The 25,116-nt window shown below is 58.6% G+C and overlaps 1 protein-coding gene across 9 annotated transcripts; it reads left to right on the forward strand.

The window, feature by feature from the left end:
* Positions 1 to 682: 682 nt before the first annotated feature.
* On the forward strand, positions 683 to 18,755 carry Ppp1r12c (protein phosphatase 1 regulatory subunit 12C). 9 transcript variants are annotated; one of them, XM_078031431.1, is made up of 22 exons: positions 683 to 1,092; positions 4,537 to 4,667; positions 4,745 to 4,863; positions 10,672 to 10,831; positions 12,919 to 13,063; positions 13,154 to 13,228; positions 14,154 to 14,227; positions 14,331 to 14,458; positions 14,906 to 14,979; positions 15,189 to 15,362; positions 15,440 to 15,507; positions 16,026 to 16,106; positions 16,305 to 16,395; positions 16,529 to 16,612; positions 16,703 to 16,769; positions 16,924 to 17,009; positions 17,091 to 17,131; positions 17,239 to 17,341; positions 17,454 to 17,558; positions 17,792 to 17,842; positions 17,951 to 18,042; positions 18,114 to 18,755. In XM_078031431.1, exons 1-21 carry the CDS (start codon positions 775 to 777, stop codon positions 18,038 to 18,040), a joined length of 2,265 nt encoding a protein of 754 aa, XP_077887557.1. In that variant the 5' UTR covers positions 683 to 774; the 3' UTR covers positions 18,041 to 18,042; positions 18,114 to 18,755. The 9 variants fall into 9 exon arrangements, 7 of the variants coding, with proteins under 7 accessions (XP_077887557.1, XP_077887552.1, XP_077887555.1 ...); XM_078031426.1 differs by having other exon boundaries at positions 17,992 to 18,042; XM_078031429.1 differs by having other exon boundaries at positions 16,924 to 16,979; positions 17,992 to 18,042.
* Positions 18,756 to 25,116: the final 6,361 nt, after the last annotated feature.

Here is a 25,116-nt window from a genome sequence, read left to right on the forward strand (position 1 = left end):
CCCCGGCGTTTCCCACGGCCTAGGGAGTCCATTCATTCAAGTTTTTTCCCCTCGCGAGCCGTGAGCTCAGTTCTAGCCACTGAGAACAAATAGCACCCACACGAGACAAAAGCCCCTGCCCTCGTGAGCCTATTTCTAGCGGAAGGAGGAAGAATAAGAAAGTTGTGTGTGGAAAGTCGGTGTCGTGATTGTCCCCGCTAGTTCTGTCTTTCAGGACGCTGCCATCTCCCCGTCCCCCAGGCCCGGATAAATAAAGGCCCATAAAAAAAAGAAGTTGTCGAAGTATAAAGCTAGCCCGTCAGCGCGCCGGGGGGGTGGGCGGAGAAACCCCGGCCTTTGTCCCTTTATAGCTCACACTACGCTTCCCAGGATGCCGTGGGGCACCCTTTAGCCTGTAGAGTCCGTTTCCCAGCGTTCCACGGTGCACGCCTTCCTCCAGGCGGATCCCGTTGGACGCCTTGGAGCCGCGACTTCCCAGCGTGCCTCCGCGTACAGCAAGCAGAACAACTTGCGCCAGGGACTCCTTTTCCCAGCGATCCCCGCGGCCTGCTTCTGCCCCGCCCCTTCCCATCGGGCGTTTCGCTTCCCCGCGCCGCGAACTCCGTTTCCCCGCGCGCCCTGGGACGGCGTCGTGACGTCAGCGCGCCGGGCGGGCCCGGCGGTCCCCAGGCGGAGCGCGGCGAACGGCAGTTCCCGGCGGCCCCCGCGGCGGGCGGCGGCGGCGGCTGTTCGGCGCAGAGCGCTCGCTCGCTCGCTGGGCGGGCGGGCGGCGCGATGTCGGGGGAGGATGGCCCGGCGGCGGGTCCCGGGGCGGCGGCGGCGGCCCGCGAGCGCCGGCAGGAGCAGCTGCGGCAGTGGGGGGCGCGGGCGGGCTCCGAGCCGGGCCCTGCGGAGCGGCGCGCCCGCACTGTCCGCTTCGAGCGTGCCGCCGAGTTCCTGGCGGCCTGCGCGGGTGGAGACCTGGACGAGGCGCGCCTGATGCTGCGCGCGGCGGACCCGGGCCCCGGCGCCGAGCTCGACCCTGCCGCCCCGCCGCCCGCCCGCGCAGTGCTCGACTCCACCAACGCCGACGGCATCAGCGCCCTGCACCAGGTCAGCGCCCGCCCTCGTCTGCGCCGCCCTGGCATCCTCCGTCCCGTGCCCGAGCCACCGCTGCCCCTGGCACTGGCTTTTCAGTCTTGTGCTGCCCCGTCTTCCGGCCTGCCTCGAGCTTCCTTGTCCCTGTGCTGAGCAGCTCTCGCTGGCCTGGCCCCTGACACCTTGTGCAGTCCTCCGCAGGACGTGAGCCATCTCTGACAGCTCAGTCTGGCGGGTCCCATCATTGTCCTCTTCCCGACCCAGCACGCCCTTCAGTCGTCTGTGCCACCTCCACCAGTGCCACCTCTCTGCCATCTAGTCTGCCATCACTTTTCTACGTGTACCGCTTGCTTAGTTTTGCAGGTCTGCTGGCTTCCATGCCTACGCTGGCCTAGTTTCCCTTTTCAAGGCAGGTCCTACTTCCACGGAGCTGCATCCCCCTCTGGATCCTTCAGTGCCACCGTCAGGCTGCACCTCTGCCACACTCCTCCTTTCCTTTGCTGCGGCTGTTGCTGCCCTAGGATCATCCCTCTCGGCCAGCGGCTTCTAAGCTCTGTACCTTGTTCCTCGAGGCACATCTTCCCTTGTAGGGTCACCTCCCATGTCTGCTGTACCCTGGGACTCTGTTGTTCTCTCTTCCTTCTCCCTTTTCCTCCCAGCTGGGCCTTCTGTTGGGGTGTTTGTCCTCTGCATTCTCCCCTTTCCTTGGGCACCCTCAGAGCATCCCACTTCTGACTTTGAGCTCCTTCTCTATTCTCTTGGTCCTTTTGCCCAGACACCCTCCCCTTCTGTGGATTTGGGTCACCTCTCACTTTCTTCATTTGGGTAGCTTCCCCCTCTAAAGGCTTCGCACCCTGGTGTCAAGTCACCTCCCAGGGGTTCTGGAGCCTCCCCCTCCAGAGCCACTTGTCCCCTTAGAGACATGCTGCTTGCTGCCAGTGTCTTAGAGCTAGTGCCACTTTATGTTCCCAGGGTTTCCTCTGGTTCTGTTTGCTTCTGTATCACTCAGGTTGGTGCCACCAGGAGCAGGATTGGCACAGAACACCCTGTCCCCAGTCCTTCCTTCTGGGCTCCTGAACTGTTGAGCACCCCTCCTGGCAGCAGCTTCCTTCTCTGGGGACAGAGCCCATCTCCTCCCCTTTCCCCGCCTTTCCCCCTTGCTAAGCCCCCTGTAGTTTGGTTACTGAAGAAAGCAGAGGAGACCCTGGAAAGAAAGCGTGGCTGAGGCGGGGCGTGGAGCTGGAGGCTCCGCCAGACCTTCTCAGACTCCCAGGAAGAGCCAGAGCAGCCGCACAGGCCTGATGCTGATCCAGCCCCGAGAGCCTTTCCCCTCTGTGCCTCAGTTTTCTCGCCTGTGGGTTGGGAGAGTCGCCAGCCCCTCCCCAGGAGGTTAGGGTCGGGGCAGCTCATGTATGGAGAGCTCCCTTCTTGGGGCTGGTGTGTCACAGGTGTCCCTTGGGGAGACGCTGTGCCTTCCTTGCCTGCAGAAGCCCCAGTGCTGTGTGGGACATTTTCCTTCTCCGGAGCAGGCTCCCTGCCCGGGGTCTGAGTTCTTTACCAGGCCAGGAAAAGGGTCCAGGCACTGGAGTGTCCCTTCCTGCTCCTCTCCCATGCCCTGGCTCCTCTTGGAGCTTCCCTGCGAGGGCTCCTGAGCCCCTTTCCTCTGCATCCCCCAGGCCCCAGGCAACCTCCTTTACTTGGACTCAGGGGGTCCCTCTGTCCTTTCCCACCAGGCGGCCTCCTAGACAAGAGTCTCCTCCGCCACGGGCCCTGGCGAGCCTACCCTCTGGGCTTTGCAGGAGGCCTGAAGGGTTGGGTGGTCTGAGGAGGGGGGAGTCGCGCTCAGCCTGGAGGCCAGTGAGAGCTGAGGTTCCATCAGGCCTGGGTGTGGGGGACCAGCTTCCTGGGACTGGCCTGGGGTCAGCACCAGGAATAACCTGGTGACTCCCGAGTTTGAGCTAGTTTTTCCACGGGGCTGAATCCTCCCTGAGCCTGGTCCCAAGCCCCCACTGCCTGGCCGGCTATGTTCCTTGAGTGCTCCTGCCTCAGTTCTGCCTCAGGGTGGGCAAGACCGGTCCTCTCCTCCCCTCTCCCTGCTTGTGCACCAGTGGGTCTGGAAAGTAGGGCTGCCAACCAGGATTCTTAGGTCTGAGCTGGGAGAGACTCGGGGCCTGGACCCCTGGTCTGAGGGACGAGGCTGGGCCTGGACCCTGGGTCTGGGGGAGGAGGCTGGGCCTGGACCCCGGGTCTGAGGGACGAGGCTGGGCCTGGACCCTGGGTCTGAGGGAGGAGGCTGGGCCTGGACCCTGGGTCTGAGGGAGGAGGGGCTGGGCCTGGACCCTGGGTCTGAGGGAGGAGGAACTGGGCCTGGATCCTGGTCTGAGGGAGGAGGAACTGGGCCTGGACCCTGGGTCTGATGGGGGAGGCTGGGCCTGATTCTAGGTCCTTGGTGCCCAGGCCTCAGGCATCTTTCACATGGATGCCTGTGCCTGGCCAGGTCCTTGAAAGGGAAAGACCCATCTCCCTCCTTGCCCCCCCTCCCATCACCATGACAACCGGGTGGAAATAAACGGAGCCCAGAGTTCATCCCGTTCCCAGGGCACATGTGGCCCCCCTCTTGCAGCCTGAGTTTCCATGACTTCATGCTCTTGGCCCTCATAGCTGCCTCCCCTTTCTCCAGATGGGTAGTTTGGGAGTAGAGGGAGTTGGAGGGTTAATTTATTCTGAGGACTCAAAAGAGTTCATGCCTGTCCCCTTTCCTTTGAACCCAGTTCAGTCCCAGTGCTCACCACATCCACATGGACTCCAGCCCCACTCTCTCTGGCCCTCTGTGCTGTGCTGACTTGGGGCGTGAGCTTTCAGTTGCTCAGGGATCAGAAAGGATGGCCGAGTGCACAGTAGGCCTCTGGCTGCCGGAGGGCCGTCTGCTTGGGCCTTAGGCACAGGGAACATGCCCCTTGTGGGAATCTTGCCCTCGAACCTGGTTGTCTTGGGGATGTGGTGACTTTACCAGCCTTGCAGAGTCCTGGCTCCCCCAAGGACAGTCCCTAGAGGGTCTGCTGCCAAGTGTTCTCCAGCCTGGCTGGGCCTCACCCCTTAGAACACGGGAAGCCCTGTCTTGCAGGTAGTGAGTGTGGATTGTACTCTGTCACAGTGCCATCGAGGCGTTCCATACAGGCTGTGGTATCCTGTCCCTTCTCTAACTGGGTCCTGTTCAGGCTGCTGAGGTCCTCTTGTCTCACTGAACTCTGGACACTCAGCTAGCCTAATCATGGGGTAGCCAGGGATGTCTTAAATGGCTGGGTAACCAGTGGAGCCTCAGGACCTGTGCTAGTGGCCATCAGGGCCCTTTTCTCCAGGGCCACTTTCACTGGACCCCTGGGTCTGCTTCGTGGTCCTTTCTGGGCCTCCGTGGCAGGACAAGGTGAGGCCCAACTGATGGGTTTGTCCCCACCCCAGGCCTGCATCGACGAGAACCTGGAGGTGGTGCGCTTCCTAGTGGAGCAGGGTGCCACTGTGAACCAGGCGGACAATGAGGGCTGGACACCCCTGCACGTGGCTGCCTCCTGTGGGTACCTGGACATTGCCAGGTGAGGCAGGGGGTGGGCAGGACCTGGACTGGGTGGTGGGCCCAGACCTGGCAGCCCTGACCTGCCCTTGCCTCCAGGTACCTTCTGAGCCATGGGGCCAACATTGCCGCCGTCAACAGTGATGGTGACCTGCCCCTGGACCTGGCCGAGTCGGACGCCATGGAGGGGCTGCTGAAGGCGGAGATCGCCCACCGAGGTGGGCCTCTGTGTTACATACAGGTCGAGTGCTGCCGTATCAGGCTGCCTGGGTACAGGCCCAGCCCACCTCCAGGCTTCTCTGGCATTTCTGTGCCTCTGTTTCCTGTTTGTGAAGGGGTGGGTTTAGTGCTTGTGCTTGGGGAGATCCCCCAGGTTGTTGTGCACGGGAAAATGCACCCCCTTGTTGGCTGCGTGAGAGCCAGAGGTGTTTTCTGAGGGGGAGCAGAGGCCTACAGGGGTCTTTGGGCACTGGTCTCCCCTGAGGTCTGAAGGTTGTGTACCCTGGGTTCTTCCGGTGGGGTTCAGGAGCCTCTTCAGTCTCTGTGTGGTAGCACTTGTATCTCTAGGGAGGGGGTGTCCTGCTTAGAAAGCTTCTCCAGGGCTAGGTGAGGGTGCGAGCACCTCATCTTCCTGAGAATTGTGTTCAGGGGCTGGCTGGTGTAAACTGAGTGGCCACAGCTCCCCAGTTTAGGGATAGAAGCAAGGATTTCCAGGAGCATGTTGGGTGGGGGATGCTGAGCAGCCCATTTTGGTCCTTGGGAGCAGGGGACACCTGTGGGATGCCCCTGGAGGAGCCCTGGTTGCAAGTGTGGCTTCTGCAGCCTGACTGGGCTTGGTTCCCAGTGCCACGTGTGGCCAGCTGTTTGACTCCAGTGTTCCTGAAGCTCGGCTTCTTTAGTTCATAAAGCTGGGACAGTGTACCTGTCACCTTGTCAGGGCCCAGTGCGGGCACAGTGCTATCTGTGGGTCTGGAGGACCATTTGGGAGGTAAGGGAGGCTGGCGAGGAGCAGAAGCTGGAGGTGGTGCCCAGATTCCTGGCTCGTCTGCCTTGCACGTCTCTGCCTGGGTGGAGAGGCCTATGGGCTGGGCGCTGGCATGTTGAGCAGGTGGGATGGAGGCCATGGGAGGTTGGGAGCTGCCCTTGGGGCTCAATGGGGGAGGCCATACCGTCAGCTGCAGAACTGGGCTCTCCCCTCCTGTCTCCTTACTTTATTTTAGAAAAACTTAATTCTCACAGAAGTTGTACCAATAGTGTGATGAATGCCTGTCTAACCTCTGCTGATAGTCACTGTTTTAAAAGCAGTTTTTAAAGAAATAATTCACATATCCTGTAATCTACCCATTTGAAATGCACAATTCAGTGGTTTTTAGTACATTCAGAGTTGTGCAGTCAGTACCATGAGAGGAACCCCACAGGCCTTAGCCCACCTCCAGCTCCACCCCAAGCCCTAGGCACCCACTGGCCTGCTTTCTGAGTGGATGCCCCTCTTGGGCATTCCCAGGTGGGGACCAGTGTTGAGGGTCCTCTGATGGTGTGCATGCTCACACTCCCCTTCCCATCCTCCTTCTCACTTCCTTCTTCCCATACATAGAGACATAAACACATTTCTTTTTTTCCTTTCCTCCCTCTCTTCATCCCATTTCTGAGCCACTTTGAGACTGCTGCAGATTGAACTCTTGGCCCCTGATACGCAGCTGGCGTCTCCAACAAGGACAGTCACTGCACACCCCTTGTAGGTCTTCACCTGGAGTCCCCAGACCTGGGGGTGGGGTGGGGCATGAACGTCCAACATTCTGTGTTATCTGAAGAAATGGCAGAAATTGTAGTTGACCCCAGTTTCTCAGAGGGGCCCACACTCCATTGCTGTGGGGCAAAGGAGAGGCTGAGGAACGATATATGGTTGGGAAATGTTGGCTTGTAGGATTAGCTAGGAACAAAGGACAGTGGCACTAGTGGAAGGACCTCAGCTTCAGGGCTGGGCTGGGATGCTACCCCAAGACCACAGCCCCCAAGTGTCAGGGCCTCTGCTGACAGTTGCAAGGCCTGGATTGCAGCCTGCACCCCAGCTGCAAAGAGGCTCTTGTCCTTCCTGTTGTCCCTCAGCATCCAGGAGATGGAGAATCCCCTGGGGACTGGTCCTCCTGACAGCTCCTTCTGTCCTAGGCAGCCGTTCCCTTCCCTGTTCCCCTCTCTGGGGCTGCTGTGCAGTGGGGGTTCTGACAGCAGGGGCCTAGGCCAGCTTACCTCAGGCCCCTGGTCCAGGGAGTGGAGTGCTGAGGCAGGCAGGGTGTTCTCCACCCTGGTGCAAGTCAGAAAAACGGTGCACACACCGCGTTCACAGCACAGCCCTGAGCGACCTGGCGGTGGGTAGATGAAATGTGACCCATTCATACCACAGGAACTCTTGACACGGCTACAGCAAGGCTGAGACCTGAGGGCAGCCAGTAAAATGAGCCCAGGCCACAGACAGTCCCGTGTGATTTCCACTTCTGTGGGTAACCTTGAATCCCCTGCCAGCTAGGCGTGGTGGTCACGCCTATAACCCTGGTAACTCAGGGAGGTTGAGGCAGGAGGATCCCAAAAGCAGCCTCATCAACTTATCGACACCCTCTCTCAAAAAGTAAAAAGGGCTGTTGATTGGCTCAGTGGTTAAGCGTCCCTGGGTTCAATCCCTAATACAAACAAAAACAAAACCCCACAAAAACCCTCCCCAGAAAAATCAGAGCTGGTCATGGTGATGCCTGTCTGTAACCCCAGTGTCTGGGGAGGCTGAGGCAGGAGGATTACAAGTTCAAGGCCAGCTTTTGCAACACCCTATCAAAAAATTAAAACATTTAAAAAAGTCGTTCTAGTATTTTTGGCAGTGCTGAGAGGCTCGAGCCCACTCCAAAGACAGAATGGATGAAGCAGTGACCAGTGATCAGTGGGTGATCTGAGCAGGGGACAGCAGACCTTTTCTGAAAAGGGCTGGACAGTAGACATTCCAGGGCTGATGTCTTGACTGGTCCCCCAGCTGCTGCAGAGGGAAGAGGGCCTGGGTCATGTGAGAAAGAACAGGCATGGGTGGCTGTGTGCCGCTAAGGCTCCACCTGCAAACATAGGTGGCCTCTGGAACAGGCTGGCTGTGGAGGTGCTGAGGCGCAGTGGGGTCTCGGTTTCCATCTGGGATGACCAGAACGCTCAGGCCTGGGTAGTAGCACTGGTTGCACACTTGGTGGATATCCCCAAAGGACTCTGCCCTTTCAAATAGGGAAATGTTGTGTTTTGTCTTGTTTATTTTACCACCACCATGAGAAGTGAAAAACAAAATGGGTGCCTGCAGACCACAGTTTGCCAAGGCTAAGCAAGAGACCTCACCAACACCTCAGCAAAGGTTGAGGGAGCAGAGTGAGTTGGAGAAGGCGACACACGCACATGTGTGCACACTTGTTCTTGGCACGCTGCTGGCCAAGTAGAAAGTGAACTCTGCCTTCCCCTCCCTGTGGGAGAACTTGTGCCCCAACAGGGGGCTCCACTGAGGATGGGGTGGGGCGAGAGGGTGTGTCCAGTGTCACCCCAGTGTTCTCCAGGACCCTCAAGGCACCAGATGACTCTAGCCAAGGAGACGGGCCTGAAGTCACTGTCCCTGCAAGCCACCCCAGAAGGCCCGACTGACCATCTTGGAGCTGAGACCGAGAGCCTGGGTGGATTTGGCCTCCATAGGACCAGGACCATATCACAGTTTCCAGGATTGCATGCGTTGGATCCCATTTATTGGTTTATGGCAGAAGTTTGCCATATGTAGTCAGGGCACACGCAACAGCATATATTCATTGTGGCAAACTCGGGGGCCAGAGGGAGTGGAGTGGGATAAGGCACACGGCCCTCATGTTGGCTCTGTGATATTTATATTTTTGGTACTGGGGGTTGAACCCAGGGGTGCTTAACCATTAACATTCTGTGTTAATGGTTTTCTTTTTCGAGACAAGGTCTTAGGGCCATGGCTGGCTGTGTACTTGTGATCCTCCTGCCTTAGCCTCCAGAGTCACTGGGATTACATGAGTGTACCACCATGCCCCACTGTAATATTTACTTTTTAAGCTGGTAGTGGTACATGAGGGTTCTTTGCAATTGCCATCCAGGGGAAATGCAGTGTAGTGACCAAAAGACTAAAATTTTAAGTTGATGCATTTTTAACAATAAAAAGAAACTGGGGTGCCAGGTGTGGAGGTACAGACCTATAATCTCAGGATTTTGGAAGGCCGAGGCAGGAAGATTGCAGATTCAAGGCCAGCCTAGGCAATTTAGTAAGACCTTGTCTCAAAATATAAAAAGGTTTGAGGACATAGCTCAGTGGTTCAATCCCCAGCACTGCAAAGAAAAAAAAAACATATTAATCTTAATAATTTATCTTACTTAGGGCTAGGGATGTACTGAGTGATAGACTGCTTGCCTAGCATGCATTGTACCCTAGGTTCCGTGCTTCAGAAGTAAACAAGCCAGGTGCAGTAGCCATGCTTGTAAACCTAGCAACTTGGGCAGTTGAGATGGGAGGAATGAAAGTTTAAAACCAGCCTCAGGGGTCTGGGGATGTGGCTCAAGCGGTAGCACGCTCGCCTGGCATGCGTGCGGCCCCGGTTCGATCTTCAGCACCACATACCAACAAAGATGTTGTGTCTGCTGATAACTAAAAAATAAAATATTGAAAAAAAAAAAAAAGAGCTGGGCACAGTGGCACACACCCGTAATCCCAGCGGCTCAGGAGGCTGGGGCAGGAGGATTGTGAGTTCAAAGCCATTTTTAGTACTTAGTGAGACCCAGTATCTAAATATAAAAAAGGATGGGAATGTGGCTCAGTGGTTAAGTGTTCTGGGTTTAATCCTGGTAACAAAATACATACATACAGCTGGAAATGTGGCTCAGTGGTTAAATGCCCCTGGGCTCAAACCCGAATGCCTAAATAAAGAAATCTTATTTAGTTCAGTATACCCAAAATATTGTTACATATTGTAATCAGTTTTTAAAAAAACTTCATGAGCCACGGGGTATGATGGTGCACACCTCCCAACAGCTTGGGAGGCTGAAGCAGGAGGATAGTGAGTTTAAAGCCAGCCTCAGCAATGGAGAGGCACTAAGCATCTCAGTGAGACCCTGTCTCTAAATAAAATACAAAGTAAGGCTGGGGATGTGGCTTAGTGGTCGAGTGCCAAGTTCAATCCCTGGTACTGCAAAAAAGAAAAACTTCACGGAGTGGTCACCTTACCTTCTTTTTCCTATATGTCAAAATCCAGCAGGCACTTTACACTTCCAACACATCTCCATTTAAACTAGCTGCATTGCAAGGGCTCAGTAGCTATCTGAGGCTATCGGCTCAGTGCAGCATCTTGGTAACAAAAATTGCACAATTGGAAGGTAAGAGGGCTGCGATGTGGCTCAGTGGGAGAGCAGTGGCTAGTGAATGAGGTCCTCGGTTCCACTCCAGCATTGCAACCACACACAATAGGCCAGGATAGTCGTCCCAGGGAAGAAATAGTCCCTAGAAAGATACCTGTTCGCCTCCCATCTCCGGAGGTGCTCTTGACAGCAGACGGCCCCTTGAGCCTGCCTGGAACCACACGCAGCCAGCTTTTCAGTGTTCTGGCCTCGGGAGCCTGTGCTTGTATTAGCAGCCCGCGGAGCTGTCTGCTCTATCTGTTGGTGGGCAGTGCAGTTGCAGGTGGTGAGCAGCGGGGCACGTGCTCAGAGTGTGGCGATCTGCTTGGTGTCACACTCCTACCCGCTGTGCTCGGGTCTGGGGTAGATCTCAGGTTGGGTTGCGGTGATGCAGGGTGGGTGCCCGCCAAGCCTGGGTTTACTCAATGAGCGCTGGGTTTTCCTTCGCAAAGAGTGAAGGCGGCTCCCTGGCGGGATGGGAGAAGGCCCAGGCGCTCAGCAGCCTGCCAGAGACCCTGGGGGTGCACAGGGCTGGCCCTTCCTGCTGATCTGTGGCCAGCCCGCAGTGCGGCCATGCACAGACCCACCTGTTACCCCTTATCGTGCTCCAGGTGTGGATGTGGAGGCAGCCAAGCGGGCCGAGGAGGAGTTGCTGCTCCATGACACCAGGTGCTGGCTGAACGGGGGCGCCATGCCCGAGGCACGGCATCCCCGCACAGGGGCCTCCGCCCTGCACGTGGCCGCTGCCAAGGGCTACATCGAGGTGATGAGGTGAGCCAGCAGCAGCCCTCTGTCTCTGGCTCCTGTGCTGCTGTACTTTTCTTTGCTACTTCCAGGCACCAGCGAGTTCCCCCTGAACACTGCTGAGCTGCACCGTGGGTGGTCTTTTCATTGTCATTCACTGTGAACTTTAACATCTGTGATCTTTCTTTGATCTGTGGATTTAGAAGTGGGTCCTTAATTTTCAAGTTTGCGGAAATTTCTAATTATCATTTCATTACTGATCCCCTGGCTTAGTTGCACTATGGCCAGAAAACTAAATCCGAGCCAGGCGCATGGCACACACCTGTAATCCCAGCTCCTGGGGAGGCTGACACAGGAGGATCACGAGTTTAAAGCCAGCCTTAGCAATGGTGAGGTGCCAAGCAACTCGGTGAGACTCTGTCGCAATACAAAATACACACACACACACACACACAAAAAAAAATAGGGCTGGGGATGTGGCTCAGTGGTCAGGTGCCCATGAGTTCAATTCCCAGTACCAAAAAAAAAAAAAAAAGAGAAAAGAAAATGGACCCTGTAGGACCCAGAACTGCACTACCAGGTGTGGCATTTGTGCTGGGCTCATGGTGGCCATGTAAGTGTGCTGTTAGACCTTCCGTGTCCCAGAAGTGTGTCCCCTTATTCTCTCAGGCACTGTGAAAGTTGTGTTACAATTTCTCACTACAAGAAAAACATGGTGGCACGTGCCTGTGATCCCAGCTGCCCAGGAGACTGAGGCAGGAGAATCACAAATTTGAGGCTAGCCTTTGTAACTTAGCCAGACTCTGTCTCAAAGTGGAAAGAAAGGGCTGAGGTCTAAGGTGTAGCTCAGTGGTATAGTGCTGGCCTAGTGTGTATGAGGCCCTTGGTTCAGTTCACGGTGTTGCTAAACCAAAAGGACAAGTGGAGAGTAGCAGTAAGCTTGTCTCTGATACCTGTTAGGTGCTGGGGGCACAGTGATGGGATGGATCTGGGCCCGCGGGGGAGACATGGTGGGTTGTGCCTTTCTGCTCTGGGGCCATCCTGTGCTCTGTAGCACGTTAAGCTGCATCTTTGCCCACGAGACTCCAGAAGCACATCCCCCAGGTGTGAGAAGTGGCTCTGGACACTGTCCTATGTCCTCTGGGTGTGGCAGCATCCCAGTTGATGGCCGTGACTTGGAAGTGTAGACTAGGGACAGGGAAGATGAGTGTGATGGGAGAGGCCTGCATGGGATTTGGTGGTCAGGAGGCAGCTGGTGAGAGGGGTCGCCTGCTGCAGGCCCCGGCACAGGCACCAAGTGGGCGGACAGCCAGTGCAGGCGCAAGGCACAGGTGCGTGGAGAGACGGAAGCCGGGGGTCCAATTTAGCCTGCGGGAGGCAAGTGGCAGAGTCGGCAGGGCCCACAGAGTGCCTGGAGTCCAGCCACCGGGGGTCATCCCCCCCTGCCTTTCTTATGACAGACTCGAGTCCAGCTCCCTCAAACTAGGCTCCTCCTACCCTATTTTGAATTTGAGTCATTCTCTGGACTCACAATCCTCCCTGTGGCCCTGACTGAGCTGTTAGGGACTTGACCCTTCGCTGGTGAGCTGGCTTGGCCAGGAGTTGCTGGGCCAGGCTATTCTGCAGCCAGGGGGTCTCCTGCACCTGGTGGGATATGAGCGGCCCTGCCCTACCCCTAAGCCATGGCATCCAGCGGAGCCTCCAGCTGTGTGGTGTGTGAGCATCACACCACTGAGCACCACTGCCCAAGCCAACGCGGTCCCAGCATTCAGGCCCCGAGATGGCCCCTTTGGGGAGGTCTCCTCTTCTTCACAGGCTGGAGGCCTGAAAGGGGGAGCCTTGCACCCACCTCCTCTGGGGCTGCCCCTGGATCCCATACCAGCTGGCCTGAAAAGTTTCCTCTCTGGGCATGAGGACCAGGCTCCAGAGGCTGGCCAGGGTGGGTGGCCCAGGGTCCTTTGGTGGGAGAAGCCTGGGCAGTGGCTGTTCCCCAGTGGATCCAGGAGTGCTGGGATATAGTACGGACTGGTACCATGGCCACAGCACAGCTGGTTTGTCAGCACTTAGCCCAGACATCCCACTGTGGTCCTTGACCCCAGCCTCCCTGTCCCCAGGCTGCTCCTGCAGGCAGGCTACGACCCAGAGCTCCGAGATGGGGATGGCTGGACTCCTCTGCATGCAGCGGCCCACTGGGGCGTGGAGGACGCCTGCCGCCTGCTGGCCGAGCACGGTGGCGGCATGGACTCGCTGACCCATGCGGTGAGGCCAGTGCCCAGGCGGTGGCAGGTGGGGTGGGAGAGAGGTGCCTGCCCTTCATTTGTCATCTGTCCCTCTCCTCCCCCCACCCAGGGGCAGCGTCCCTGTGACCTGGCTGATGAGGAAGTGCTGAGCCTGCTGGAGGAGCTGGCCCGGAAACAGGAGGACGTGAGTCTCAGGCCAGGTCCCTCCTTTCCCAGCAGCTCCAGGGAGGCGGCTGGCGAGGACTGCCCCGTGCCCTGACACTCTGCCACAGAGTGCTCTTCCTGCCTGGTGACCCAGCTCCAGCAGAGGACTGTGAATGGGGCACAGCTGCAGCTAGAGGAGGGGGGTGAGGGGCACAGTGCTTCCTGCTACCTAGTGGCAGGCAGAGGGATGCTGTGGGGGCTGTAGGCCTTGCTCAGGGCCAGCTCTGAGGCCCATCACCCCAATTGTCCCCAGCCAGCCCTGGGTGGGCCTCATTGCTGGGAAACAGTGTAGAGGAGGCGTGGGCCACTGTGGCATGCCAGATGGCCTGGGCACGGGCCTGGGGTGCTGGGGAGCACTTTCTGGAGGACAGTCCCTGGAGCACTCAGCACTTCCCCTGGGTGAAGGTGCAGAGGAGGACAACAGCAGCCTGGGATGCTCTGTCCTCTGCTCACCGGGGCTGTCCCTGGGGCAAGCCCTGAGCTGGGGGGCCAGGACTACCTATCAGTCCTGGGGGCAGCAAGGGTTGGGCTAGTGTCCTGGTGTGTGAGGACAGGGAGAAGGGTTGAGCAGGTGTCCCTGGGAGCCAGAAAGTCCCCTTTCTGGAGACTGGAGGCTAATCCTGGGGTGGGTGCACGTGAGGACAGGTGTCAGCACGTGCCTGTGGCAGCTCTGGTCTGCTGGACCAGGGCACCTCCTCTTCAGGTGCTGCTTGGCTAGGTGTAGGCCACTTGAGTAAATCACAGATCTTCCACTGCCCAAGAAACAGCTCTCTGTGGTTGGTGCACCCTGCATGAGATGCCCCTGGCACCACTGGGACCACAGCTCTGTGGTGGCCCTCGGGTTGGGAGGTGCGGCACAGGGCCTGCCAGCACCATCTCCCAGCAGTCTCCTTCCCTCCTTGCAGCTTCGGAACCAAAAGGAGGCATCTCAGAGCAGGGGCCAAGAGCCCCAGGTGCCCTCCAGCACCAAGCACAGGAGGTAGGCAGAGGAGCCCCAGGGGAGGACAGCCCCCAGGGGAGGACGGCCCCCAGGGGAGGACGGCCCCCAGGGTGTGGTCATCCACACCTTCTCCTATCCCCAGGAGCTCTGTGTGTCGCCTGAGCAGCCGTGAGAAGATCTCCCTCCAGGATCTGTCCAAGGAGCGCAGGCCCAGTGGGGCAGGGGGGCCTCCCATCCGGGACGAGGATGAGGGAGATGAAGGCCTCACAGGTGGGGCCATAGTCTAGACCCCTGGGCCTGATGGAGGAGGCTGGGCCTGGACCCCTGGGTCTGAGGGAGGGGGCTGGGCCTGGACCCTGGGCCTGAGGGAGGAGGCTGGGCCTGGACCCCTGGGTCTGAGGGAGGAGACTGGGCCTGGACCCTGGGTCTGAGGGAGGGGGCTGGGCCTGGACCCTGGGTCTGAGGGGGGAGGCTGGACCTGGACCCTGGGTCTGAGGGAGGAAGCTGGGCCTGGACCCTGGGTCTGAGGGAGGGGTCTGGGCCTGGACCCTGGGTCTGAGGGAGGGGGCTGGGCCTGGACCCTGGGTCTGAGGGAGGAGGCTGGGCCTGGACCCTGGGTCTGAGGGAGGGGGCTGGGTCTGAGGGAGGAGGGGCTTGGATCTCGGATTATCAGCAGCTGGTAATTGTGTAACTTCCACCCATGTTCCCACACCACAGAGCCACCCCCTACAGAACCCAGAACCCTCAATGGCGTGTCCTCCCCACCTCCACCTAGCCCTACGAGCCCTCTGGTTAGTGTGGGTGTCCAGAGGTCCTGGGAGGCCATAAAGCCTGTTGGCCTCTGGGCAGAGTGGGTGGGTTGAGACTGTCCACACATCCTGGACAACTGAGTGCCTTTTCTGGTGGCTCCTCCAAAGCTGGTGGGAGTGGGGTTTGTCATGGACCTCCTGGGGTCAGCACTGGGAGCCTCTGAGGAGAGGGGTCTTTCTCCATAACCCAGACCTCCTTCGCCCAGCCGCCCGAAGAGACCCCCTTCTCCAGGCGCTTTCACCTGCAGAAGACGGGGAGCTCTGGTGCTCTGGGTCCCCCGGAACGGCGGGGAGCCGAGGCAGCCCCTGGGGCCGGGCTGCAGCGGTCGGCCTCCTCCTCCCAGCTGGAAGGGACCACTGCTCAGGTAGGCCAGTGAGGTGGGCGGGGACGGCCCTGCCTCCCCAGGAGATACCCTCTCTTGCTCTCCTCCTCTCTCTGCAGGCCACAGAGCCTCGTCTTGCCAGAATTCCCCTGACTCCCTCACGGAAGGTGCCAGAGCCCTCTCCACTGTGAGCTCCAGGGGACCCTGGGCGGGGGGACAGCAGGTGTGGGTCCCAGGCCTAGCAGCAGCATCCTGAGCAAGTCCATTGGCTCCCTGGGGCTTCTTTTTCTCCTCCCCACACTGCCTCGGTTCCCTTTGGCAAGTCAAGTACAAGCTCAGAACTTGAGGTCCACTGTGACCTGCTGGCCTCTCCCTCTCCTGCTCCAGGGCCTTTGCTCTGCCTCCCCTCACATACTGGGGCTTCCCCTCCTCCCCTTGGGGTCTCTCTTCACACTTCCCCTCTACCTGAGTCCCTCCTGGTCCTCCCCTGTCTCTTTCATCCAGTGCAGCCACTCAGCTTTTGCTCCGCTTTTGCTCTGCTTTTGGGCTGTCGCCTGCCTGGTGCCCCTGCTCAGAGCTGAGTGTCCCAGCTGCCATGACTGGGCTCTTGACTCCACTGGAGTAGTCCTTGGGGAGGGAATGGATCCACACGGCCTGGGGCTGCCCAGCTTCCTCCTTCCTCAGTAACTCCTCTCCTTCCTGCAGGAGAGAGCCTGGATCCCCAGTGAAGCCACATGTCCCCGCAGCCTCTACCGCATCCCCAGCCGACTCCCGGGACCGTAGAAGGTAGAGGGGCCAGGGCAGGGAGCCCTGCGTGCGAAGGGGAAAAGTACATTGCCCAGGAGCCCCAGGCTCTGCGGGCTCTGGGGGCTCTGAGGGACACCAAGTCCCAGGGCTTGTTGGGAAGTCCTCCATACTTGACGCCTAGAGAGGGAAGGGGGACAGCTCCAAGGAATGCTCCCTGAGGTCGGGTCCTTCACGCAGGTCCTACCAGATGCCTGTGCGGGATGAGGAGTCTGAGTCCCAGCGGAAGGCTCGCTCCCGCCTCATGCGCCAGTCTCGGAGGTCCACCCAGGTGTGGGGGGCGGACTGTGCTCCGGGCCTGGGGCTGCGGGAGGAGGGCTGGGGTCTGAGCCCCTGGGGCCTGAGGGGTGGGGGCCGGTCTGGACTCCCGGGTCAGGTGGCCCACTCTCCCTTCTCTCTGCCAGGGTGTGACTCTGACAGACCTAAAGGAGGCTGAGAAGGCGGCAGGGAGGGCCCCAGAGCCAGAGCAGTCGCCCCTGCCCGGCCTGGTGAGCAGGGTCGGCCAGGCCCGCGGGTGGCAGTGGGCGGCAGAGGGGGGTGCAGACGCATCCAGCCGACTCCCACCCCTTCCCCTGCAGGAGCCTGCCCCGTCCCCCAGGCCCCGAGTCCCTGGAGTGGAGGACTCTGAGGGCCCTGCTCAGAGAGGTGAGTTCTGCTTCCCGCTGGCCACCTGCGCTCTTCCCGCTGGCCACCTGCGCTCTTCCCGCTGGCCTTCGTGCTTCCTGGGGCGGAACCCAGGGCGCCCCTCACCGCGGGGGCTCCTGCAGAGGCTTCTGGGCTGATTCCTGCCCCTCCCCAGCAGAGGCGCCCGACGGGCAGGGCCAGGGACCACGGGCAACCAGGGACTACCCGAAGGTCAGCAAGGAGTGGAGGGGCCCCGCGGAGGTGAGGGCGCTCAGGTGGACCTGGGGGCGGGCGGGCGGTGCCCCCTCCATGTCCGGTTGAACCCCCCTCGCCCTTCCTCAGGGGGAGGAGGCGGAGCCGGCAGACGGCAGTCCCGAGTGCAGGTACGGGCGCTGGTGGGCGGGGCTGGGAGGATGGGGGCTGTCTGCGGGCTGCGCCTGGTCACCTGTGACCACGAAGCCTGTGATGCCTGCCCCGCCTCCCATTCCAGTATTCCCGATGGCGGCCTCTCAGCCCGCAGGCAGCGTGTGCAGCGTGACCTCCACCTGGAGCCCAAGCCCGAGCCGGAAGAGCCTGAGGGGGGATTCAGGAAGGTGCGAGAACCCACCCCACATGTGTTCACCTGCCCACCGCCCTGGCCCTGTTCGAAGCTCCACCTGCTGGAGGCCCCCGCCCTGACCTTGCTGGCCTTCTCCTCACCCCCAGCTGTATGCAGAGCTGCGCAGGGAGAACGAGCGCCTTCGTGAGGCCCTGACTGAGACCACGCTGCGGCTGGCACAGCTCAAGGTGGAGCTGGAGCGGGCCACACAGGTGAGAGTGCCAGGCTGCACAGCAGGGACCAGCGCACCAGGACTGGGCCTCTGGGCGGAGGGCCTGAGCTACAGCTCCGGGTTCCATCTGGGCCTAGCTTTTACGTGGCCTGTCATGTCCCTGGCTTCGGCCTGACCTAAGGACAGGAAGGTCTGGGCCAGCATCCTGCACTGCCCTCACCACAGCAGGCCCTCTGTCTTCCTGACCCTGTGCCTTCTCTCTGTTCTGGCCAGCGGCAGGAACGCTTTGCTGAGAGGCCGGCCCTCCTGGAGCTGGAGAGATTTGTGAGTGGGGGCAGCTGGGGTGGGAGCTACTGTGCCCCAGCCTTAACCCCTGTGGGTCTGGACCAGGAGGGTCACACTGACCTGCCCCCTTGTCTGCCCCGCCCTGAGTTCTCAGCCCACTGGCTTCTGACCTTGCCTGCTGATTCCAGGAGCGCAGGGCCCTGGAGCGGAAGGCCGCGGAGCTGGAGGAGGAGCTGAAGGTGGGTGTTGGGATGCTGTGGGCGGGTCACAGCCTGCCCAGGGCTGCCGGCTGATTCTGTTCCATACCCAGGCCTTGTCTGATCTCCGGGCTGACAACCAGCGGCTCAAGGACGAGAACGCAGCACTGATCCGGGTCATTAGCAAACTGTCCAAGTGACTTGGAGGACTTTTCCCGCACCCGTATTTATACAGCTGCTTCTGCCACACGCACCCTTCCCCGAGTGAACACGAGTGACAGGGCTCCAGGGGAAGTCACTGAGAAGCCATACTGCCTCTTGGGGCCTCAAGACTGGGAGGGAAGCTCAGAGTTCCCAGGAGCCAAGGGGGCCATCTGAGGCCAGGATGGAGGTGGGAGGCTGAGCCAGGTAGGGGGATGTTGCCAAGAGGGGACTGGGGCCAGAAATGGGACCAGGAAGGACACAGGACCAAGAATTGCCAGGGTAGTAGTCAGGACCAGAGTGGCTGTCCCAGTGGTCCCCACCTCACGTGTGATGCCACCCCAGCACTCTCCCCCTCCCAAGCAGGGATCCAGCAGTGTGCCAAGAGACCCACCGGCCTCCGCCAGGTGGGCCTGTATATAGGGTCCATGTGCAATAAGGAGGGACGTCTTCTATTTTTTGCTGCCCCCTCCTCACCCATTGTCTGGGGAGGGGGAGAAGGTATTTTCAAGATAAAGCACAGGCACCACAAATAAAAGTCGTGATGTTGCCAATGGCTTTGTCCCAGCTGGTGGGACGCTGTCTCCTGCTTCTGTGACCAAACCAGTGGGCCAGTTGGGGGTGGGGTGCTGAGGGTTAAGTGCTCTCGGAGTGGGGTGGCCACTTTGGAAAGAGTAACCAGCTGGAGCAAAGACCCCAGACCAGGCTAACATGACCACTGGCAAGGTGGGCAGGCTCACCTGGGAAGGACCACCAGCCCTGAGCACAGCTGAGGGACTCAGGGTTGCCACAGTCCCTTGGAAGCAAGTCCCATTTAAAATGAGGGGTGATTGACAGGGAAGTCTGGGGTCTGGGCTTCTCTGGAGGGAGGCGGCTGGCAGGAGAGTGGTCCTGCAGGGGTGTCTTCTAAGATGGGCTTTGCACATGTGCCTGCTCGGCAAATTCTGGCCACATCCTATGGGCCAGGTCCTGTTCTGCCTGCTGGTGTTTAGTGGTGGACAAAACAGATGAAGATCTAGTGGGCTCCAGGAGGGGAGGCATCCAGGGACAACATGGACATATTTCATCCAGTGTTCAGGGACACTCTATGAAAGTGACCAGCATGGACAAGGAGAGTCAGCTCTTATTGTGCTCAGTGCATGCAAAGCATGACCTGGGTCCCTCTGGGGAGTAATGTCTTGGCCCCTTCCTCAAGGAACTTACAATCCAGGAGGAAAGTGAGCAGTGCTCAAAGAACAACAGAGTCTCTGCATAAGAGGGTAGACTCTGTCCTTCCAGCTGCTGGGATGGGGCTGCACAAAGGTCTTAGTTCTCTGATCTCATCTGGGCAGGCCGTGGGACCCCGAGGTACCTACAAGGGCTGCTCCCGGTGATGGTTCTGTGAACAGTTGTCCGCTTCTAATTCTTACCAGGGGTGGAAACCAGGCGTGCTTAACCACTGAGCAACACCCCTAGCCCTATTTTTAAGATTTTATTTGGAGATAGGGTCTCACTAAATTGCTGAGGCTGGCTTAGAACTTGCGAACCTCCTGCCCTAGCCTCCCCAAGCCTCTGGGATTACAGGCGTGCGCCACTGCGCCTAGTTTTTCTGCCAACTTGATGTTTGTGGAGCGATTGGAAGTCTAGCTTTTTGCCCCGCTCCGCGGTAACAGTGAGATTCTGGAAAGCTTGAGGTTCCTGGAATTATGAGTCCCAGGGCTTCCTGTGCACCGAGTCCTGGGGGAGAAGCTCAGAGCTTGGCCGCCCTCGGGGGCTGCCTGCTCTTCCCGCCGGAGACCCTGCTAGCGCCGCAGCTCGCAGGAAGCGGCCTTCCGGGAGGGAGTCCTTCACGGCAGACTGGCCGGCTCTTCCGGCCTCGGGCTGCCTTCCTCTCGCCTCCAGCCAGAGGGCGGGAGAAGGCTTGCACCGGTCCCACCAACACACGTGCCAGGGATCAGTAATTCTGGATGAGGGAGACCAGAGGTAGGCTGAGCCTAGGGCCCAAGGTCAGCCTGGAGTTCGGAGCTAGGTTGTGCAGACACTTCCGCGGCCAGGGGAGCGAGCCGTCTCTGCTCCAGGGCGTTCTCGCTGCCCCATCCACGTCCTTCCTCTGCCCCCTTGTCCCTCCCTTCTCGGTCCCCTCGGGGACTCTGTGCGCGGGTTGTTCCGTGCACCCCCTCCCAGGGTCTGCGGTGAGCGCGTCCCTCGCCCCGCCCCTCCCGCGGCCGGTCACGTCTGCCCCCTCCTCCCTGCAAATCGGATCCAACTCTGCGCTGCCCAGTCTAGCCTGGCCTAAGACGAAGGCTAAATGGTTCCAGGGTCAGAGAAGGGCTCTGGCGAGAACTGCGGCCACCAGAGGAGGGCAGAGGATGCGGAGCCTGCGGAAGGCAGGGAGCGGACTGCACACTATCCTGGGGCTTAGGAGCTTTAACGGCCTCCGACGATGCCAGCGCTTTAGTTAATCTTTGGTACTGGGAAAAAGTTTATTAGGAGGGTGTCTGACCCGAGCCCTTGGAGGAGATGATCTGAGCATTCTCGAGAACGTTCTGGGCGCGAGGGCACACACTTGTAATCCCAGCAGGTCACGAGGCTGAGGCAGGAGGATCACAAGTTCAAAGCCTGCCTCAGCAATTTAGGGAGATCCTGAGTCCAAATAAAATATTAAAAAAGCGGGGGGTGTGGGTCAGTGGGTAAGCGCACCTGGGTTCCACCTGGGCATCCACCGCCACCAAAACAATAGCCAGCGCAGCCGTGCACGCCTTTCATCCTAGTGTCTCCGGAGGCCGAGGCAGGAGGATCACAAATGCAAAGCCAACCTCAACAATTCAGCAAAGCCTTAAGCTGTTTAGCGGGACCCTGTTTCAAAAAAGAGACAAAAAAGAATAGAAGAAGAACACCTGTTGGATTACCCGGTGAGGAGTGTTTTCGGGGTTCCTCTGCTGTGAGGCTACTCCTCCCCCTTCCCACACTGTCCTCTTTGGAAGGAGTCACTGTGGACAGCCTGTGAACGGCTTGAACTCCTGCTTCAAGGCTGGGCTAGCTGAGGCTCAGAGGTGTAGCAGCTGGCCGCCTTCACAGGGCCGATGCTTGGTTCAGCGAGGTGGAGGGCTCAGCGACAGAGACACAGCACAGGGGAGTCGGGGGTGGAGCAGGGGGGGGACAGGAGGCCGACCAAAAGGGGCCCTAGGAGGCCAGGCACAGATGGAGACCAGGATCCAGACAGCCGGACAGTGGAGGGCTGCGACTGGCAGAGAGGGAGAAGCACCAAGAAGATTCTTTTCTTTGTGGTGCTGGGGATTGAACCCAGGACCTCACGTGCACCCTTAGCAAGTTCTCTTCCACGGAGCCACACCATAGCCCGGTAGACTTTTCTTTTTCTGGTACTGAGGATTGAATCTAGGGGTGCTTTACCACTGAGCTATATCCTCCTTAGTCCTTCGTAATTTTTTGGACTTTTCCAGAGGGTCTCAGTAATTTGCTGAGGTTGGCCTTGAACTTGTGATCCACCTGCCTCAGCCTCTCAAGTAGAGTTCCTGGGCATGCCCAGCAAGAAAAGATGAAACCCTCTTAAAGATAAGAGTACTTTTCGGGAAGGGTGGTGCACACGTGTAATCCCAGCTCCTCAGGAGGCTGAGGCAGGTGAATGCCAAGTTCCAGACCAGCCTCAGCAACTTAGGGAGATCGTGTCTGAAAATAAAAAATAAAAAGGGCTGGAATGTAGCCTGGTGGTGGAGCTCCCTGGCTTCAACACCCAGCACTGTTAAAAAAATAAAATAAAAAAGAGCATTTCTATGGTGAGAAATTCTAATATACAAAAGCAAATAAATACATCCAAATTTCCATCTCATCCTCAGGATACACAGCTGGAGAGCTGAGTGTATTTAAGAGAGAAAAATATTTCCTTTTCCTGTTTTCATTAAATACACAAAGGCAGCCCAGGGAACCCTACACGCTGCTTCACCTGCTGTCCATCATGGAGGACGCATGGGGAGGAGACGCTGCAGCTCTGGCCTTCCTGAGGCCGCCCTGGGGTGGAGGGACCAGAGACCCTGACAGCACCTGCTGCTGTGCCTGAAACCTCAGAGCTGCTCAGAGTGGGAGACACTGGTTTCCATGCAATGTCTGCCACTGTCCCCAGGCCCTTCCCCCTTGATCTGGCAGATGCTTGCCTGGCCTGCTTCTAAGAGGATTGGGACAGGTGGTGAGCTAGACTAGGTCAAGGGCAGGGAACCTGTGGGGAGGAGCCCAGGTGGAGGAGGGAGAGGCCAGGGAAGGAAGGGAAGGAGGCCCTGGGTGGAAAGGGCACAAGACTGTCCGGGGCTGGCGGGTGGCTCTGGGCTGCAGCACTGGCCTAGCACATGTGCTCCTGGGCTCAGCACCGATCACTGAAAACACAAGGCCCGATCCCATGTAGCAGGCTCCCCACAGTCTCATGGCTGTCCGGCTGGGCACTTGTCCTTCTCCAAAGTCCCCGGGAAGCAGGTGGGCTCTGCAGGACTTGCAGCCGGCAGGCCTGGGCTGGCTCTCAGCTGGGAGCCAGTCTACAGGGCAGGCACTCACACTGTGGCTTGCTGTCCCCCCACAGGCAAAGGGATTAAAGGCTGTGGGCCTCAAGGGAGCTTTTGCAAGGATATTAGAGCGCACGGGACATCCACTGTCACATGGAGGTGACAGGCTGGAGGGGGAAGCCCACCCTGGTTGTGGGAGTGAGAAACTTCTGAAGGTGTTCTCCCCTCTGTCCCTCATCCCCTCAAGTGACCTGTGGGGTCTCAGGCATTCTGTGCCAGGGTCTCTTTGGTAGGTGGGAAGGCTGTGCATGGCAGTCTGTCCCCTCCCCACTTCCAGCCACAGCCTGTTACGTCCCTCCAGTCCCCACTACTTCTCCCTGTGTCCTGCTGAGCCTGGCCTGGCCTAAGAGGATTGCAACACTTGCTAAGTGGGACCAGGACTGGGTCAGAGGACCAGCTGTGGGGACACCTGGGGACCAGGATGGCCACATAGGGATGGTGGAGGAAGGAGAGGAAGACAGAGAAAGGCAGCACATTACTGATAGAGAGGAGAGAGACCATGGGCCAACGTAACTGCAGATAGACACACGTCAGTGGACCCTTGACTCTCGACAGATTATGAGCTTCTCAGTAAACTAGCCACTCCACGGGGAGGAGACCCCTAGGGCACCCAGGTGGGTGGCTCGTGTCTGTAATCCCAGTGACAGGGGAGGCTGAGGCAGGAGGATTCATTAGTGAGGCTCTACCTAACTTAGGGACACCCTGTGTCAAAATGAAAAACAAGGGCTGGGGATGTAGCTTTGTGACAGAATGACAGCCCCCCCCCCCCGGAAAAAAAAAAAAAAGAAAAACTGTGATATTTTCAAAGGAGTAAGCCAAGCACCTCCCAAGGCACCACTGCCAACTGCCACTGAGGGCCTTCCAGGTTGGGAGAGTTTCAGAAACAGCCTCTGCGTTTTCAGTGTCCATTAGGAACCAGGCTTCTCCTTGGTCTCTTCATTTGCAGCAATTTGTTGTGTTTTACAACAAACAGTCTTTCACGGATAGAAAGGAAAGAACTCAACAGGGTCCTAACAGGTAACTGGAAAAGGACTAAAATCGATAATGAAAAAGCGAATCCTACTAGTGAGCGCAGATCCAAGTGGAGGAAAAATCTACAGGAGTTTAACGGCCAGGAGTACAGGGTGGACAGAAAGGCCCGCAGGTGATCCCAGCAGCTGGGGAGGCTGAGGCAGGAGGATGGGAGCTCAAAAGGCTCAGCAACTTAGCGAGACCCTGTCTCCAAATATAAATTAAAGAGGACTGGGGATGAGGCTCAGGGGTAAAGTGCCCTTGGGTTCAGTCCTCAGCAACCCCACCAAAAATTCATGGACTTTTGAGAATGGTTCAACAGCCATGAGGGAAACCGATGAAGGCAGCAGGTACCCGCCTGCAGGTCACAGCCTCACACCACTGAGAGTCCCCGGGCGCTGGGCACAACTCAGGAAGAAAAACCAAGGGCAGGCACTTCAGCAGCACCACAAAGAGCTCGTGGGCAGGGGCTGGGGCTCGGTGGCAGAGCACTCGCCTGGCACGTGTGAGGCGCTGGGTTCAGTCCTCAGCACCACATAAAATAAACACATAAATAAAGGCGTAGTGTCCAGCGACGACTTCAAAAAAATTTAAAAAAAAAAAAAAAGAGCTCGTGGGCAGCATCTAGGGGAGCGCCCACCCAGGAACACTCTCCAGTGCTAGGCTGGGGACCGGGGTGCTCCCAGCAGACTCAGAGGTGGGGCGAAAGGAGACAGTGAGGACCTTGGGACCTGCGGAATGTGGCCCCAGGCTGGGTTGCGGCTGGGACGCCCTCCTGGGCACTGCCCCCACCCCCACATCCACAGGCCCGGTCCTGACTGGAGAAGCCGGGCTCCTCCTCTGGGAGGAGAAACCAAGGACAGCACTTCAGCAGCACCTAGCCTGGGTCTGCCAGGTGGTCCCCACAGCTCTGGCTGAGGTCAGTTCTTCTGTGCAGGATGAGGGCAGGCTCAGAGGCTGCTCCCGGGAAGGTACACTGCCTGGCGTGCCACAAATCAAGTCACTTCTGGGGAGACAAAGGGGACATGGAGAGATGTGAGCGACAGGAACCTCTTTAGGGACCTCTTGCACCCGCCTGTGCCCAGCTGGGAAAGTGCACAGAGGCAGGCCTCTGAGGGAGCCCTGGGTGCAGGGCAGGTGACTCTAATGCAGATTTGGGAGGCTGAAGCTGATGGATGGCGAGTTCAAGGTCACCTTGGGCAATGTAATGAGACCCTGTCTAAATAAACAAAGGGCCAGGGATGCTAGCTCAGTGGTGGACTGCTGGTCTAACACTTGGAACCAAGGCCCTGGGTTCTGTCCCCGGCACTGCAAAGAGAGAAACATAAAGAGGTCCTGGGGCTCTGGAGGTCAAAGG

This window comes from Ictidomys tridecemlineatus, chromosome 15, assembly GCF_052094955.1.
Source record: "Ictidomys tridecemlineatus isolate mIctTri1 chromosome 15, mIctTri1.hap1, whole genome shotgun sequence".
In the NCBI taxonomy this organism is placed as follows: domain Eukaryota; kingdom Metazoa; phylum Chordata; class Mammalia; order Rodentia; family Sciuridae; genus Ictidomys; species Ictidomys tridecemlineatus.